The sequence below is a fragment of the Numida meleagris genome, chromosome 3 (genome assembly GCF_002078875.1).
Source record: "Numida meleagris isolate 19003 breed g44 Domestic line chromosome 3, NumMel1.0, whole genome shotgun sequence".
NCBI lineage: Eukaryota > Metazoa > Chordata > Aves > Galliformes > Numididae > Numida > Numida meleagris.
The window spans coordinates 27,001,174-27,020,994 of record NC_034411.1 but is presented as its reverse complement, the minus strand read 5'-3'; the positions used below and the strand labels follow the sequence as shown (position 1 = coordinate 27,020,994).

The 19,821-nt window shown below is 41.5% G+C and overlaps 1 protein-coding gene across 7 annotated transcripts in view; it reads right to left on the bottom strand.

Moving 5' to 3' along the window:
• The window catches only part of TTC7A (tetratricopeptide repeat domain 7A), a 168,130-nt gene that overhangs the window by 47,684 nt on the left and 100,625 nt on the right, over positions 1–19,821 (bottom strand). For 5 of the 7 annotated variants that reach the window (XM_021392818.1, XM_021392819.1, XM_021392817.1 and 2 more), the window contains 3 exons: positions 9,154–9,270; positions 5,669–5,766; positions 703–837 (listed from right to left, as the gene is read on the bottom strand). In XM_021392818.1, the coding sequence (XP_021248493.1) occupies positions 703–837; positions 5,669–5,766; positions 9,154–9,270 (350 nt within the window). Of the gene's footprint in view, positions 1–702; positions 838–3,117; positions 3,248–5,668; positions 5,767–9,153; positions 9,271–19,821 lie in introns of all 7 variants that reach the window. The other 2 variants (XR_002437364.1, XR_002437363.1) reach the window with 1 other exon arrangement.

Genomic DNA, 19,821 nt, shown 5'->3' with positions numbered 1-19,821 from the left:
GGAAGAAAAACTGTGTCTCTTAAAAGCAAAACTGCAGGGTCAGAATTCCTTCTACCAGTCCTGAAATGCAAATGGTAGAATGTACTGTGCAACTCTCCTCCTCGCCAAGGGCCCTATATAAAACCCCTTCATGAGTTTGGAGGTCGTCACTGCGTAGAGTTCCTTCTCACTATTCTTTCCCTATCTGAGCTTTGCTACAATATGTCTGTTTCAAAGTGACGTGCAAATCTTACAAGTCCTTGGGAGATTCAAGCGGCCAAGGATAAAATGACTGCAGGACTTTTTCTTGTTTAATAATTTTCTCTTAAAACTCAGGAAAAACTGGAATGCTGTCAACCTAAATAACATTTAATAGGTTGTTTGCCCAATCATTTTCAGCAAAATGAAACTAATTGCTCCTATCAAATGACATTTCTTAATGAAGAACTGCTTCCTCTCCTCATTTAGAAACATATTTTAGTTATGTTTGAAGTTTTCTGTGTCATGGAAAAATAGAGGTGAGCTGAAAAATCACATTACTCCAACGTTTTATTTGTTAAGATTTAATCAAGCAGCATTTTAAAAACCAAGTGGGATAGATGGGCAGATTTACTGTTGGTGTAAGGTGTTGAAATAGCCCTGGTTTCCTTTAATACTCATGTCATCTTATTCACCACTGGAGGGTAACGGAATTCCAGGTTGTCCATAAATACCAAAACTTACCAGCTTGTAGCCAGATTTGTTCAAGAGTTGTCCACAGCTGCATAGGTCCTTGCTTCATCGTGCTGCTCCGCATTGTTATTTCAGATATAGCTTGTTCCATTCTTGATGCAGCAAGGGAAGAGGCTCGCTGTGATCCTATGGACCAAACAGACAAGAACAGCAGTGCATTTTATACTTTGGGATATTTGGCTCACTAGCTAGGCAGGTCTGATTGTCTTCAAAACGTCAGTTTTGTGTAGTAAGAATTACACTGAACTCTGAACTGGAGAAATATGCCCTATAAAAGGTTATTTTATTGAAAAAGGACTATATTACCCATGGGCTGCACCTTAAGCAAGTGAATCAAGAGACAGTAATTTTATAAAAGTCTGCTTATCAGCTTCATCGAGGAAGCAACTGTATTTTCCTATTTGGAAAGCAGAATTCTATCATAAAGTTATTTCCTAAGAATATTAATTAGTAACCTGTTTTATAAGCACACCGTCACTATACAACTGCAAAACGTGGCTCACTAATGTAAAATGTAATGTAAAGTGCAGAAGTACAGAGCAGGTCAGCAGCATTCAGAGAACGCACAGATTTCAAGTGACATCAATATTGTCCTATTGGTTTAGAGACAGCGTGGTTTTTCATTTAACCTCAGGGAGCAGAGAGTTCAGCGCTTCGACTATATTAACCTTTAGTATGCACTGTAACATTTATGTAAGAATAAAGGATTCGGCACCCACAGCTCGGGGAAGAAAACATCACATCAAAAGCGGATCCCAGAAAGAAGGTACAGACAGAGACCATGCTCTCAAATGCAGTGTGCAGGAGTATATTGGTGAGCCACCCTTTTGCGGGATTACCAAGAGGACTGCCACAAAGCACGGAGCTAAGAAACGAGGCTTCAGAGCTGGCTTTGTGAAGCTTTGCGAACTAAATATTTTAGCATATATAGGCTTAATGTGATTTTAATGTTGATAAGCTCTTTCTGTAGAGAACTGTTTTTACTGAAGCACTTGGGCTGATCTTGTAGACCACAAGACCCTGGAGCTAAAATCCCATGTTCTCTCACAGCAGCCCTCCAAATAGCACCATAACAGGTATTTGGAGAAGCTGGGGGAGCTCTGAGCGTGGGAGGGGAGAGAAGGGCAAAAAGCCTGCCATGGGATATATATGTTAAGCAGTCTTTTTAAGAGGAGTGGCATGTTTTTCCAGCTGGAGAGCGCTGAAGAGAGAGCTGCTAAAGCACATCTCCTTGACAGTAGAGCATCACCTATGGGGGCCATGGTGTCTGCAGGTCCCAGTGCACCCCATGATGCTCTGCAAAGACTGCGCAGCCTGGGCAGAACATGGCGCACAGCTTTCATACAAGCTGAAGCCTCTGGGAGCGTACTCTCTAGGGAGAGGCCACAACTGCAAGCCAGAGCCTGAAACTGCTATGGGAAATGCTTGTCCCGTTATCTCACCGCTAACTAATGTCATTCATTTCCAGCAGCAGAACTTCAAAACAGGTCCACAGTGCTCAGCTCAGGCGCCTCCCACAGCTCCCTTGCAAAATGCAAATGTGCTCCTCCTAGATGCATTTTTAACATTCCTGCATATTTTCAAAGACATTCCTGGCCAAACGTTCCAAGAGATGACAGTGCAGTAACGCAGTAATTATGGCTTCAACGGTACAGTAAAAGCCATTCCTCATTGTATGGAGAATTTATTACATTTAACAGTTTATTTAACAGATCAATCTTCTGCCTGTTTCACTGTATGGAATTCCTCCCTCTGCCCTGCCCACTCCTGCTCATCCCCCTCCCTCCATTTAGGAAAATTTTTTCTGCAACAGGGCTCCCAGGAACTCACAGGCAGAATGTTGTTTAACACAGGGAAAACGAACAGGCACTCACCCCCAGCCACCCAGAGCACAGGCAGCATCTGTACAGTGAAGAGGTAACATGAAAAGTGCCATGTGAACAATTATCAATGCTGTTTAGGAGTACTTCAAAGTCAGGGCAGACCTAGATTGGCAAACTCAAACATGTTGCACGTGCTTTGCAGACTTGGTAGTCAGCCTAAGCAGATTCTTGCATTAGCACTCCCGATCACGGTGGTGTGCTCTGAAAGCAACATTCAGCATTACATTTCTCTGCCAATTCTGTCCTCTTTCAGAGAGGCTTTCTGGAGCTGTGCAGCACCTGTACCTAACGCTGTTCTGACTGCAGTGAGTGGGCAGATGGGCTGCGCCTTATTCACATCCTCAGCACTTGGGGAAATCCTCTTTTCCCTACAAGTCAGTGCATGGGGATGATGTCACTGTGAGGGAACTCTGTGCAGTTTGGACAGGTTCATGCATTGCTGCGGGGCTGAACAGCCATGTCAGGTCTAATGAAGCATCCCTCCCTCGTAAAGAAGGCTTTAAAGAACATCACTACGAGGTACTTGCACTTGAAGAAGCACAGGCCTGCTGCTCCTCTCCTTGTTAGCCAGGCAGGTAGCTGCTGGGGGCGGAGAGCCCACAGTGTGACACTGATCTTTGTCCACTGCTGTGTGTGCTTCAGCCTGCGCAGCCCTAAAAAGGGAACGAGTTACTTAGCAATTTACTGCCTTTGGCAGTTATACGCAAAGAGCCGCTGCTGTAAATTGCTAAGTAACTTGGGCTTCCTTTTCATGTCACAGTCCTTTGATGTTTATTTTCTTTTCCATTTCAGCCTAAACAAGGAAGCAAGCCACACCAGGCAGTGATCAGCCGATCCGTCCCCAGCCCTGCATGGTCTCAGACGATATGTTCCTTGCTCTCAGCACACATATAGATGGAAAGGCTCCATCCCAGCCCAAACCCACATATTTGCTACTGCTATTCCTCCTCGTCTCTGCACAGCCCCCCCCCCCCCCCCACTTTAAGGGCAGGACTTTGCTGGCTTGGCCTCTATAGACGAAAGGCATCCAGCCAGACCTGACCCTCAGGTGCATGCACCAGTGACCCTGGGGGTGGGCTGAGGGCAGCGAGGAACGCTGCCAGCGCCAGTAGCAGTGACAGCTCTCACACAAAATGTCTCTTCCTAAAGGAATGTAAAACTTTATAGGCTAAAAAAAAAAAACCACCCACAAAACCTGTCTCACAGAACTTCAACGTCAAGCCTGAAAATACATGCAAATGTCATAAGAAGATAGCACCTCAATTTGTTATTTTAGTGCACTTTCTCTTTTCAACAGCTCCACCAGACAGAATATAAACTTTGCATTTTACAACAAAGCCCTCTACGCATTTTTTGGAAGAAATGATTAAAAAAATATTTTGTAATGATGAGCTCCACACAGAAACCATGCAAAAACATACCTAAATAATCTTGCTATAGCATTGCTATAAGACCAAGAAGGACTAAGTTTAATATTTTACATTTATGAAAAAACTGCTATGAGAATAGAAATGCACCTCCATAGATTTACTGGGCTTATAAGAAACACAGAATTCCCCAGCCTAAATCACTCGAGGCAAGAACATTATTAGATAAGACTAAATCACAGAAAGAATGAAATAGCAAGACAGCTGACTGATATCAGTGAATTTAGTTAGAACACTGCTTCAGTTGGGGAAGATGAAGAAAATAAAGAGGAATTAATCTTCCTGGCAGCAAACCTTAAATTCTAGCACAGCAAATAATCTCATTGTGGCCTAACCGAGGGGGAGGCCGGTGTCAGACCAGCTGCAGTAATCTCCCTTCAGTCACGGAGGGATCACAGAACACTGTGCATTGAGGCGATACTGCTGCACACTCCCTGGAGGCTGCACGATGGAAACTGGAGCCAGCACCAGGCCTCCTCCCTCCCTCTTGCTGCAGCAGTAGGAGGCACAAGGGACAGAGGCTGGAGCAGAGCTCTGCTCTCTCATCTCCTGCTTCCTCCAAGAGGGCCCTCGACTGGGACACACGCCTGGCTGCCTCCAGCACAGGACTGTAGAGGAGATAACCGAGGGAGAGAAGGCTGATTTGACTGCCCAGCATCAGGGATCATAAGGTATACTTCTGCAAATCTTCAGTGACCTTCAAGTTATGACTATCCCAAATGATTTTGCACCAACCACCAGGAAACATTCACATTTGTTCCCTTTTCCATCACTTCTAATATGCCAAGCAGCAGTTATTCATTCCTTATTCATTAGGTAAACCCTCTTCATCTATCTGTGCTGAATTTTCTCTGTTCTCTTTAAGTAATCTAAAAATCTAAAAAATACTGATTCACACATACAATAGGAAAATAGTCTTACACAAAATATAGAAACATATTGCAGCAAAGGATGTTACAAGCAAAAGGGAATAAACAGATTAAGAATTACATAAATATATGCGTATAGAACCAGTAAGATTACAATGTCATAAATACAATCCCTCAGGGCTCGACATTGTGAACAAAAGCAAGAGCAGACACACTGAATAACGTTTTGATGCTTGAGTGTTTGCATACTCAAGACCTAACCCTGTAATGCTTTTTTAACCATTGATGAGTGTAAATGGGGGCTAAACACACAGAACCACAGAATGGCAGGGGTTGGAAAAGACCTCAAGAGATCACTGAGTCCAATTCCCCCGCCAAAGCAGGTGCCCTACAATAGGTTGCACAGGTAGGTGTGCAGATGGGTCTTGAATATCTCCATAGAAGGAGACTCCACAAGCTCCCTGGGCAGCCTGTCCCAGTGCTCCATCGCCATTATGTAAATAAGTTCTTCCACATCTTCAAACACATCTGATTTAATACAAGTCACATACTTAATAACTAAGAATTTGTCATCCTCTTCAGCTGTATGTGCTGAGGACATGACTTCAGTTTTAATACTCTTGGACAAACACTAATTCCCTAGCCTGAAAGCATGAGACTTACTTAAAATATGTTTTTAAAAGTAAGCTTTTTTTCCCCCCCCCCAAGTGTTTCTCTACATGCACATGAGTAGAAAATTGACGTATTTAAGATGAGAAAGCACAAATCATCTCCTCACCAGAATCGTTATCATGAGCATCTGGGAGCGTGAGATGAAGTCCATTATGCTTTTTGATCACTGGTGTTTCAGTCACACTGCTTCCTTTCTCAGAGCCACTGTAAAGAAACAAAACTGTTATCTGGCCACCTTTCAGTAGGGAAACAATGTTCTCCTCAAAGCAGGCAATAATCTCACCTGTCTTCTGGAACTGAAAACTTCAGGTGTTTCTTGAACGTGTCATTCTAACATCTACCCAGTAATGGATGTGAAATTCGGGCACTGAGAAACTGTGCCCAGCAAGGGATCCAGTCTGTGTGCTGCTGTCAGTTTATTTGACTGCTGCAATCTTTGCCAACTACTGGACGAGGAGCATCTTGCCAGCTAAAAAGCCAGATCAGAGGAAGCCAACAACCACTGCCCCTTGGTTTTTTCTGTAGAAAGATTGATTCACGACTCTGCTGCACTAATCCTTTTGAAACAGATCAATTACCACCTTCCAAATTTCTTTATTTCAAAATTACCTCTTATCCAACTTTTGTTCTATTTCAACAGAGAAGGAAGATAAAAGCTACCACATAGTACCACTTTATGAAACAAAGCCTGTTTGGTCTGCTTCTCTTCTAGACTTCTATCCTCCTATTCTATGCCTTATCCCTAAGGCAGTTCTTCAAAAGGGGAACTCCAAAACGACAATAACCCTGTATCTAATGACAATCACTTAGTGCTGATCTCCCGAACCTTCCTGTCACCAAAGGACTGCCGCACTTCTAGGATCAGATGGATGGTGATATCTCCTCTCACCATCCATTAAGTGACAAAATATCAAAAGGAAAAGTGACTGCCCTGGCTATTTTTTCTGGCGCACTTCCAAGCCTGCAGCTCAGCCTTTGGATAATATTCCTTCCAGGAAAGGAGCTGTCACAGAATCATGATTGCTATGGATGCCCAATCTTCCAGTTTAATTAGTCCTATGCTACAGATTGCATAGAATTCCCTTGGATTTGTATTATTCTAGCAGAAGAATTACCCTGGGATTGGAGTTTGGTTTTAAACATGATTATGCTGTTATCACAGAAAACAACAGCAAAAGATAAACCAAGTCTTGCCCTTGCTAACAAACAATCTAAGACTGAAAGCCACTTACTGTCATTTGTCATACTGGTGATCGTATTTATAATAGCTAATTAACCTCTTACTAGGGCTTCAGAATTAAACATTACAGTTTTTGTTAGTGGACCATGAATTCTTGGCCACTGACTGCTTATCTAAATCTCTGGCCTTGACTAGGCCTCTCCGTTTTACATACTGGCTTCCACACTGATATCCCATTTGAAATTATTATGTGGTGAAAGATAGAAGGGAAAATCCAGTTTTTACTCCTGCACCTCTGTCTTGCTCAGCCATCCTTGACACAAGTGTCATTGCTTCGGTTGGAGGATGCTGGTGGAATGGCAGAGCTACACACAGATGTGGCAGCTTTGCTTTATAATACTACTAAGGTGATGCTTTGATGCAGCAGTTATCACCACAAGGTCAGTGTTTAGGCACATGGCGGAACACTGGTTTAGTCATTAGATTACTACAGAAAGGACAGGCAAGAAGTCTGACAACAGGAGAGCAGCCTTTAGAAAAGTCTTGACAACGCAGCTTCAGCTAACAAAATGCATCTCAATACAGTCAGTGGCAAGAGGACTGTATTCTGTGAAAAAGCAGCTTCCAACAAAAGGAGATTGTTTATTCTGAAAAAGGGCTGAAAGTGAACTATTCCTTGAAAGCAGCAGTGCCAGGCCTTCAAACAAGAGAGCCTTCCCAAGTACCAAAGACTGCACAGCAGCCAGATGATTTGCCTTCCCTAAGCGGCACTGGAAGTGCCCATGTTTTTAAAAGGTAGTTCAGACAGCAGATAAAACGGTCACAAAAATTCGTGAAGGAAATGCTTGACTGTGAAAGACTGCAGGGGCACCATCAGTTCAGTTCATCATGAAGAAGAAGAAGGGCACTTAGCGTGGCACATGAATACCTGCCAGGGGAGAAAGTACTGGGCCCTAAAAGCCTCTGTAGTCTAACAAAGTTACAGTAAAATTGTGCAGTTGGGAAACCAGGGCCAGACAATGCAAGCAAATGTAACTGAAGTGCAATTTAACTGTGTGGGCGATTAGCTACTGATTGAACTAGTAAAGAGTTTTGGGCGTAACAGCTCTCAACCTCATATAAAAACAGGCTTTTCTTTTCCAAGAGGCCCTAAAAAATGTCTGCCTCCAAGTCCCACTGATAAGAATTCCCCTTCAGTTCCTTTGAAAGCCCAACCCAGAATATTTTAAATATTTGTTAGTTGATAGTGCTGCAATTTGCATTAAAAAAAGGTACTTCCTGCACCACTAAATCCAGTCAAAAACTGCAGGTACCAAGTTAATTTCTGTTACTTTTCAAGCGCTATTTCCTAATACAAGATGCTTTTTGAAGAAATTTTTTGAGAAAGCCAAAAAATACCACTGGGAATAGCAATGATATACACATTAGAGGTCCTAAAAGCAAAAACAGAACAATTTGTTTTGTTTAGGCTTCTATGGCTAAAGCTTATCAAAAGCCCCTAAAGCTCTCACATCTTGTTTTTTTAAATATAACAGCCAAAGCACAGCTTGAGATCCAAATGCTTCAAGTATTTGTCTGTTCTCCAACTCAATCCCTTCAGTCTCAAGACTGCACACCCCACCTCACAACAGTAAGTCACATCCAGTTCCATCTGTTCGGTGTGGATTTGACCAGTTTCATGAGGACGACTTGTGGGTATAAAGATTATTCATGTGAGAAGTACTCGATTGAATCATCAGCTAAAGAGACTAAGGCCTATGGAAATCAATGATTCCAGTGCGTAAGAGACTATTTCTAGTGCTGTGTAAATATCTCTAGTGTGTGGTCTGCTGCTCATTAGCTAAACCAACATGGAATTACTAAGAATCCCTTAAGGACAACTTGTACCTAGACATGCATCATTCTGTAACACCATTCTGGTGTTTATAAAGCCTGTGTAAATGTACTCACAAATGGGAACAATAACACTTTCATCAACTGGCTGCCATGACTGTTGCTGTCAAGCATGTTGTATTTTCCAAACACAACCTCTATGAAAATTACAGCTGAGAGGTAAGTATAGTGTTGGGATAATATTTCCAAGGGGGGGGAAGGGCTGTACACTGGGATAATGACTGTGACAATAAACAAAGGAAGAGGGAAGGAAGAAAATCCAAGCCATTAACTTTCACACTTTCTAAACTTTTGTCTTTTTGGAGGGGAAGCAGATGAGAAAAAGAGAACATAGATAATCCAGCACTGTTAAATGCTTTTTTTTTTTTATCATGGCTAAAAATCTACTTCTGTTTCCTGTTTTAACAGTATTGTTTGTTACCCTTTTTGCAAAGTAATTTAAGTATCAGAAGAATTAGAGAAGATAACTACATCCCCATTGTGAAATCTGAACTTGTTGGACAGTGAAGAAAGCCTACCTGTGCTGTAAAACATTATATACCATCTGCCACATCTGCAACATACGTCTGCATGTCACCAGAGCCTCCTCAGGTCCTTTATGTATCCATTCCAGTTTTACCTTGGTGAAGAGTAAGCTGCAAGATGAAAAAGAACAACTTCTGTTTTATTGGCACCTCATAAACGTTGAGAATCAGTATCACTCTAGTAAGATCCTGGCAGCAAGCAATTCTGCTTTCTTAGTACGTCCAGCTCTAAAAGAAAACACTGAAACACAAAACATTTCATTTGGCTCAACTTTGATTCCAAACAAGGAGATGAGAGGATTACCAGTATTTTTCAGCAACAGTCAAATTTGTGTCACAAAGTTGGCAGGACAGTGTTAAAAGCAATGCATTACAATGCTAGGTGAAGGTGAAGAATACACTGAATCTCGTTTTATTGTGGACAGCATTAAAAACAAAATTTAAAGGAACTGTCAGAACACAGAAACCAGAATGCTTTTTCAGTCTGCCATCCTCCTATGACAACGACTTACATAACAAATTTCATACAATATGTAGGGGAAAAACCCAACACACTTCATACACTCAAACAATTATGTAATGCTTCACAGGAAGGAAATATTTCCTCTTCACTCCACCTGGCATCATCTTGTGACCCTAGGCAAGGCAGCTGATAGCAATGGTATGGTTCTGTTCTAGATAGTGTAAGCATAGCTACTGTTCTTGTACCTAGAGAATACATACTTGCACAGACCATGGGAATTCAGCAGAATTAGGTCAAGCTCAGGTTAGAAGACAGATTCAGTAATGACACAACTCACCACTTGTTGCTAGCATGGCTTTTAACACTATCTTTCACAAACATGCTTTACATTTTCAAGTGCCAGGATCACTGAATTTACTTCTTATGTACTATAGTAAATGTATCTTTCTGCTTTAAATGTTTTCAGAAAGTCTGAGATCTATCTATTTTGAATCAGCTCCACAGAGCTAGCCGTCCATCCACTAGATGCAATATATGTGTATATACAGATATAATAACACTAGCAGGTGAATGCTAAAAACCTTAAAACTAGTTCTGTGAGTGGGGCCTACAGGAATCCAAACAACTTCAGAAGGAGACAAAAGCAGGTGCAACCTCATATTAAGTTCATTTAAGTTCAGCAAGACCGATTGCCGGGTCCTGCACTTTGGCTACAACAGCCCCAAGCAACACCTGCTTGGGGCAGAGTGGCTGGAAGACTGTGTGGCAGAAACGGATGTGGGGGCACTGGTCGATGCTTGCCTAAACATGAGCCAGCAGAGTGCACGAGTAGCCAAGAAGGCCAAGGGCATCCTGGCTTGTATCAGAAATAGTGTTGCCAGCAGGAGTAGGGAAGAGATTGTCCCCCTGTGCTCAGCACTGGTGAGGACGCACCTCGAGTACTGTGCTCAGTTTTGGGCCACTCACTACAATAAAGATATCAACACCTTGGAGCGTGTCCAGAGAAGGACAACAAAACTGGTGAGGGGTCTGGAGCACAAGCCTTATAGGGAGCAGCTGCGGGAACTGGGATTGTTCAGTCTGGAGAAGAGGAGGCTCAGAGGAGACCTTATTGCTTCTAACTACCTGAAGGGAGGTTGCAGTGAGCAAACAGCAAAAAAAATATTTTGCTTCAGCCTGTAATGGAGAAAAGGTACTTAACTGTGAGGTTTGATCTAGCAGAAAATCAGAAGATTCAAGGTTTTGTTGGAAGCTGAAACTTACCAAATGGAGATGATAAGTAAATGTAAACATGCAATTATGAAAACAAATAACCTTTGCAACATCTACCTTGCATACACAGTAAATTTGGTAGTCTTCAAAGTTTCTTCAGCAAGACAGGATAACTTCTGGAAAGCAATGATATTGGACAAACAGAAGCTATGGGCTTGGTGGAGAGGCACACAAGATTCTTTGGACGCTGTTCTGTGAAGGAATGGGCCTGCACCATCACTCATTCCTCTTCTGGCAATTCATTTCTGACAAATATTCTACTAGTCCAAGCACCTAATACAATGAACAATCTATGCTATTTTACAAGTACAGAATATTTTTAAACCACTACAAACTTTCAAAGTGAAAGACCTTCATAACCAATGTATGACATCCACTGCAGCAGAGGAGTACTGGTCAAGGACCCCAGGGCCTCGAGAAGAAAATATTCGTATTAAACCCCCAAATAACACCACAATCATGGATGCTAAAGGATAACACTCTTAACATTAATGAAATAGAAGAATATAAGAATGAATAATCTGTTAACAGTCAAACTACTATGCAGGAGGGATACATTAACTGTTCCTCCTTAATTTTGTATCTGTATGGATATAGATGGCTTAGTTATCTGCAGAAATTAAAATCACTACACAGTATACTTAAACGTTACAGATAAACATTATGAAGATGAATACTACATTCTTCTTTCCATCATTCTGCTGCTTTTACACTGAGTACGTATCAACTTCTTTGGATGAAGATGCAAAGTTCTTTCTCAAGAGCGAGAACAACTAATGAAATACAGGAAAAGAGCAAATCCCTAACAAAAAACATAACAGTATTTCAGCAGAATATTATCATCAGTTGTAAGACACAGGCACTCAAAGGTTAAAAAAATAACAGAAAGAAATAACACAACTTTAACAAGGGTCTCTGCAACGGAACAATACCAGATCTCAGAGATACCAAGCACAGTTAGCTGTTGTGGTAATTAGACTGTGTAATACTGCTGTTCATGCTATCATGCAATAATATAATGAACAAAACCAGAAGGCAAACAGGAAGACCGCAAGTGGCAAAAGGAATCAAGCTGTACTGACAACAGTAGTAAATGATGGAATTAAACATGACAGTTGCAAGCTGGAAAGAAAATCATTGCATTGTATGTGCTATATGTTGTTTGCATTTCTCAGCTTCTAGTAAGATTCGTAACAGTAAAAATAGATAAATAAAAATACAGAGAATCACTGAAGTAGGTGGCACGGTATCATTTGTATCTCAAGTTTATCATTTTATTACTGAGATAGCACTCTTGCTACAAATAAATCTAATGGGTATTGTGCTGTATCAGCGTCTGCACACAACTCTCAGGGGCATAAACAAAAGTTATGTATGCACAGATCTCACTTTATTGTATTTTCTTAATATTATTTTACTGTACTTTTGTATGATGCTTGTAATATTTAGCAGAGCAGACTCTTAAAGAGATTCCACATATAAAAATAGCCCTGAGATTATCAATATAGTCATTGGTAATTCTGTTAGCCTCTGAAAATGAAAACAGAGAGATTTGGGCTAAAACAAATACATAAATTACTGGTACATAAGCATAGGAAAAGATAGCAAAAAACCCCCAAGTCATTCTTGTAATGTGCACAATTTCAGGGACAGCAACAGTGGAAAATAACCAGCCCTTACTCTCGGTAAGTTCCCTCTCAACACAGGTTTTCTTCTAACATTTATGTGGACAGTATCAAAAGCTTCTGTTCTCTGCCATAAGGTCAAGTAACTGCCACAAGTAAAGATACTGATCGATCCCAGCAACATTAACTCTGTACATAGTTGACATTGTTGAGATAAATTCATTTGTGAAGCTTGGAAAATTAGGTTTCACTATTACAGTGAAATGGTTATGAGCACATCTGTGGGTGAAGTTGGGAGATGCTATGTTTAGTAGTAACCTACTGACTCTGTTGATGCTCTAAAAATATATTCAGATTTATAAAATGGTTAATTAAGAGATTTTAAAGCTTCTTTAAGATGGAGTTTTTAATTTCAACTGTAGTAATGATACATTTTTACAGCACCACAATGGGATCTCTATGTCCTATCATATTACAAGCAATAAACAATACAAATACTATAACAAACAACAACACATTCCACTGATTTTGAGCTTGAGAGACTAAATTAGGAATAACGAGCATTATGTTGTCACTTATCTATATGTTTTGTCATTCACTGTCTGCTTTTAGCCCTTCCAGTTCATCAGAGCTTGTCAATTAATGAAGTTAATTAATCAATGTCTCTGAGCTTTACCAGATTAAGTTCATAATTCCCCAAAGTCTTTCCTTATTGACCCAGACTTTGCCCACCTACACACACAACTGCTGACTTTTTTTCTGAATCTGCATACGGAGGAAAAAGAGGCAAACAAAACTCGGTCACCAAGCACAGCAGTAATACATCCCAATTCATGGAGACGATTATCGACCTTAGGATGAAGATACTGAACCTCTGCAACTAATATTTGCAGTCTGCGTGTGCCCTTCATTAATTGACAGGATGCATGTGCATGTCTGTTTGTGTGTGTTTACAGCCTTATGCCTGGAGAAAGAAACTAGAGTCCTGGTCGCAGCTCTGAGGATAGCAAATGCAGTTTACCCAGTGACAGATTAATGGGGTGTGGGAACAGCAAGTGCCACTGGGCAGCACAGCCTAGCTCACCCTCCCTTACCTCTTAGTATTACATGTGGCCCTTTCCCATAAAGAAAGGCAAAGAAATACACCATTCCAGCTCCAGTGAAAACCTAGGGTTGCCATGACCTGAGTGGGTAGATGGCCCAAGGATGCTCCCCAAGCACTGAACTCTTAAATTTGCTTCTTCCCCATTAAGGTAGCAGATGCAAAAGGAGGCTCAAGTGGATACAGAATATAGATTGATTTAACAGATCTAGGAAGAGGACAGAGAAAATGAGATGAATGATGAAAGTTTGGGAATGCTTTTTGTGCACGGAGCTGGTAAGTGGACTTCTCAGCCTGGAAAAGAGACCGGGAGAAGAGATGACAGATTTATAAAATCATGAATAGCATGAAGAAAATAAGGAAATAAAAGCAGTCTGTGTTGTTTTAATTGAAGAAATAGGGGATATCCAATAAAGCAGTGAAGCTGTGGATTTTAAATGAGCAAATAAGCATATTTTCATACAGTGCAAAAGTAAAAATGCAAAACCCATTGCTAAGGAATGTTCTGGGAGAAAACACAAACAGGTTCAAAAAGGGATTAGATAAATTCATGGATGACAGACCCATCAGAGGCATTAAACACAGCCTAATGCAACGTCTGGCTCGGAAAGCCTCTGAACCACTCAGCGGACAGAAGCAGGGATAACACATAAGGGGAAGGATCATCCTCCTGCCACATTTCTGCATGCTTTTCCCTGTGCATTCACCAGATGCCTTGCTGAAGACAGAGAAGCCCTTTGTTTGATCAAGAACGGCCATTCTTACATTTTGAGATAGCATATATATAATTGCAGCTCGAATTCTTTTTATAACCCAGATTGTCTGGTCTTGTTTTATCTGCCAGTACAAGAGGAAAGTGTATCTGCAACTCCAGTTTCTTCACAGCGAATAAGCTATTGAGTTCATCAGCTGCTGAGTTTAGCTTCAATTGTGAGTCACCTATATGAGCCAATTAGTTCAAGTTCTTTTACCACAACGATTAACCTTCCCAGGGCACCTGCTAAAGCTCTTGTCACGTTATCAATATGAAAAAAATGGCAAAATTGGTAAGCTGCTTTTCATCTCCTACATTCTTCTCGATAGCATCAACATCAAAGTTGCTGTCTTCTCAAATAACTCAGTGCTTCTTGCAGTCTCCTGACATTTAAGGGCACATTCTCTAGTTAAATTAATGCCAGCAGTGCTGACTGCAACCTCCTTTTATAACTTCATGCTGTGCCATGCAATCTATCACTTTCCCTACAAAAATAAATTGGTCATATACTTTTACAGACATACAAATGGGCTCATTGCCCATTTATCCCCCTCCTCTCCCCCAATATCAACAAAAAATAAAGACAAGAACCACAAGCCTCAGCCCACAAAAACAAGCAGATTCAAAGATGACATCTCCTTTAGAAGAATGCCCTGTTCAGAGCCCAGGTTCTCCACAAGACCAATTCAGTTACTGCTGCTCCACAAGCTACAACTGCAACAGCAGTGCACAGGATGAGGACAGCTTTCAGAGGGGTAGATTCTTGCCTATTTAAATGTTTAGATTATGAAGGTAATTTTCGAGACTTAGCCCCAAACTAAAAGCACCTAGAAAGTTCCTGCACATAGCGTAGAAAGGAAACTATGCAGGGACCAAAACGTTACTTCTCAAGACAAACATGTCTGCAGCCAGTCCTATTTGGTCGTTCAGTTCCTTAAGGTTCATTTGTGATGCAGAGTGCAAATATGATTCAACATTAATAGAGTCCACCCAGAAACTGCTACTTACAGTTAGAAAGAGGTCTTGCAACAGAACCCCTTAATCCACTAACCCCAGGCAGGTCATCACTTAAAAAAACTACAATAAAGCAAATAATAGTCTACTGGAAGAAACAACACAATTATTTGCTGGAAAAGAAAGCACTGAAAGTCTTCGTTTCCATCTTTCTTTAGAAGTAAGCCATATCTGGTTATACTCCAAAATCCGGGGCACAAAAATGGGTGACCAGCATTCTTTCTTTTTCCTTTTCCTTTCAATTAGATCATTCATTTTGAAGCCAAGATTCGCAAAATTTTGCTTTCTGTTAAGAACGTAGGAATCGAGCTAGCTGTTAGGAGAGCTGACGAAAGCCCTGGTCTCTTTTATCCCTTTGTATTATGTAGGATCCTTTGGGTGATACATCTGAAAGGAACTTCCACCTTCCTCTCGCTCTGATGAGGAACTGGCAAGCAAATGATTTTGTGTCATCAAAAATCACATGCATTTCACTCTATATCTAGCCTGAGTAAAGACTAAGGTAATTTTCACAACTGTTTATAGCAAAACCTGGAAACCTTAAGCACAAAGGAATTTTTCTCATTTTGGTTTTGAAAGCAAACTCCTGAGAGAATGAAAGCATCTGGCTCAGCTGAACAGAAATGCTGGTAAAAACCAAGACGTTACCCTGATCCCCACAAACCTTCTCACCAGGAAACAAGAAATGTCTGACTAAAAGCTGCTCTCCAAAAGCGCAGGTGATATGAGTACACAGAACTGGAGACCGGGGCCATGGCTCAATCTCGATACTATCAATGCCATTGTTACATAGAAGAGAAATGTCAACTTTGTCACTTGAAGGAAAAGCACCAACCTTGCTCATAACACTTGCATTTCACGCACAGGTGTGACAAAGTCACAGTTTGGCAGAACTCACCAGGATTATCTGACCTGCCTGGGGCCATCAGGTCTAAGCTGCTCGTTTTTTCTGTTTACTTTCATTGCCACAAGATGCTGGATGGAGGTTTCCATCATGCAGATACAGCAATGCTTTACTGATGTTAATTGACTGTACAGCCAAATTACTACCTTCAGACTAAACAGAAAAAGAAGATTACAGTCCTGCTATGCGGAGTGTTGACATCAACTTCTTCCATTAGGACTATATACTAGACATTGCTTTGGAACATTCTGAAAGGTTTTAAAATGAGGTTTAATTTGCAGGTGGTTTTTTTTGTGTGTGAATTGTTTTTTTTTCTCTGACAAGGCCCAACTACAAGGAATAATTGCCATTGCACTGGACACTGCATGAGCACCTTGGAAAATAAGGGACAGTTCTCAAGCCTCCAAATGCCAGGAGCTACACAAAAATGTGCATTTAGCAGCACCATCTCAGGGGCGTACCGGAAACCTCGGTGCACTGCATTGCACTGAGGGCAGGCAGTGGGGCCACAATCATATGGCCCATATAACACACAAGAGCTATGCTCTGTTCCCTGGTTTGGCACAGCCTCAGGGCCAGTCTTGGGCAAGTCACTTCAGCTCCTGCACTTCAGTTCTTCTCCCTGCAGGGCAGACAGTGGGAATGACCTCTGTAAAGGTTCTTCATCATCATCTTCCTACCGTCTTTGTTATTTAATCTCTTAACGCTGGTGCTCTCAACTTCAGAGTAATCTGTGGACAGGAAGGAAAGGAGGTTGGGACCCCATGTAACCATCGTCACTTTTAAAACATTTTCTCATCTCTTGGGCCTGATCCTTCAGGATGTCATCAGATGTGCCCTTGGGTAAATCCAGCCAGTTCTGATTAAATGGGAATTAATTTGGAAGGGCAGAACTGAGAGTTACCATGCTGTCACAACCACCAGACTGTCCATTTGCAGAAATGGAAAAGGAAACCAGGCCTAGGCTCTCTAATTGCTGAGCTGAGATCCTGCCAGACAAGAAAAGAGCATTTACAGGACAAAGCTGAAGTACTTTTTACACTGCCAATTCCTCCTCTCCCCAAAGACTGCAGAACTGGACGCTTCAATTACACTTCTCAACTGTTGTGTTTTTCAGGAAAGCTTCTAGATGATGCAGTTTAGGCAGCTTTTAGAGGAAAGGACATCAGGACTCCAGTTACTGAAGTAGCATTCAACATCAGCCTCCAAGTCACCTTAAAATGCAACCAAGTACATGTCTTCTGCCTGAGAAGGTAAGTCTGAATCCTGAGTCACATCACTAAAATAGAGTGAAATACCTTCTAATTAACCTAGTGTCAAAGTAATAAGAAGCGATAGCATACTCACAGTTGTATAAATCATACAACAAAATACAGTAAAGCAGAACTCTCCCCACAGGATTAATTAAACATCTCTACCCAACCTGACAAAATCTTGCATATCAGTGATGCTTGGAGCTAACAGCAAAACTGCATCACACATCCACTGTATTAGGAAATGAGAGCCACACAAAATTCGGCTTTACTATGAAAACAGTATCCTTAGTTTAAAAAAAACATTTGTTTCTTTTTTAAATACATTATGCACTGCTGTCAAATAGACCTCACTCCTTCTATGACTTTGCTTTGGGGCAATATGATTTACTCCATTTTGGCGTTGCTCCAGAGAAGCACTTACAAAAGGTCTTCATCTTTAAGCATGAGTAGTCCTGCTGAAATCAACAAGTCAATTACTCCTCCACTTAAAACTAAGCATGTGCTTAAGGACCTTGGTAGATCAAACTCTTTTTGAGGAGAAAGACTGTAAGAGTCCCTCGCAGAGGACAGAGTGTAAACATGAGTAACACTAGAGGGGCCAGAGCCTGTCCACTGATATTTCGAGCTCACTGTCCATGCCTCTCAATAGAGGTGACGACAGAAATCAATCTGCCAAAAGCCAAGGATTTACACTACAGGATACTGTCTCTGAGGTACATGTGGGCAAGTTTCAGCCTGTGTTCTGGCTAAGGCAACCCACCATATAGTATGACAGCTCAGAAACAGTACTTTTTGTGAGAAGATGTCATTCAGCAAGTTATGGGAGAGAAAGTTTCTATGCTAGCCTGAAAAAAAAGGCAAAGGCATGCTGGAAAGGTGAAGGAAGTTACAGGAGTGAAGCAAGGAGATAAAAGCTCCTTTACTTCAGAGAAAGCCCCACAGAATCTAGAACAAACCCATACTGTGGTAATTAGATACAAAACTGCTGACTTCACTGCAGAAAATCTGAGAGAAAGAAATGGATATTTTGCTACCAGCAGGAATATTTGTCTACATCTGCAAAGCAAAGCCATGATGTAATTGCACTCTGCGTTAGCACCATCGCCAGCTGAACACAGCAGCAGGAAGACACAGGAACATGACCTTTAAGGCAGACCTAGGGCTAGACTTCAGCAGCCAGAAGTGCTATGGAACATGCTGCTGCACGTTCACTCCCTCCTTTACCAGTGAGATTCAGTTAACCTAACAAAACCTGTGCTTACCACTTGGTGCTGCACAGCACTTTGCCTTAAGAAAATGATAAAACTGCATTCATGGCAGCAGTGGGCTGCTTCTTCACCACAGCTTGTTTTTGCAGACATATTACTGAAGTTCCTTTATGGTTGTTCTTCACGCTGCACAAAGCTAATTGCAAGGTCAGGTCTTAATCTCTGTTAGGTCTGAGAACATGCAGACCAGCAGCTTTGGCAACTTTTCGTCATGTTACCTTCCTAGTATGGGCAACAACAGGCTGACATCTTATCTTCATACCTTTCTACAACCCATTATCCAGTGACAAAACCAAACTCAAGACATACAGCAAATAGCCCTGTATGCTTCCAATTAGGTGAGGTGCTGGCACAGCTGCCCAGAGAAGCTGTGGGTGCCCCATCCCTGGAGATGTCAAGGCCAGGTTGAGTGGGGCCCTGGGCAGCCCTCTGGTGGGGGGCAGCCCTGTCCACACCAAGAGGTTGGAGCTGGGTGGGCCTTAAGGTCCCTTCCAGCCCAAGCTCTTCTGTGATGTGACGATTTAAGCACACAATGGAAATACAGTCTAATCAACTGTAATTTTTTTTTTAAATAAATCCAGTTTCTTCAGTCTATGTACAGACACTGCATTGCATGTAAAGCCCTTTAAGCATTTCAGCTTAACTTAAATAGTTTTTGTTTTCTCAACACAAACATATAACTAAGCATAAAACAGTAGTTTAGATGTTCTTCCTAAAAAAAAATCCTGATTGTACTCATCAGCCTACTCACAGAACGCATATTCACAGCTTGCCTCCTTGATAACTACTTCAGCACAAGGTTTTCTTAGGAGAGAGCTGCATACAGTCCCGCTGAACACAAATAGAGTTCAGAATCTTGCAGGCTCTATTATAGAGGTGAAGATTCATGTCTCAGCTCTGCTGGAAACTTTAGTGTTGCACATACGACTTCAGCAGGTGCACATTACACTGTACAAATAAGCTGAGTCACTGCTCCTGACTAACAAAGAAACACCAGCATTGTC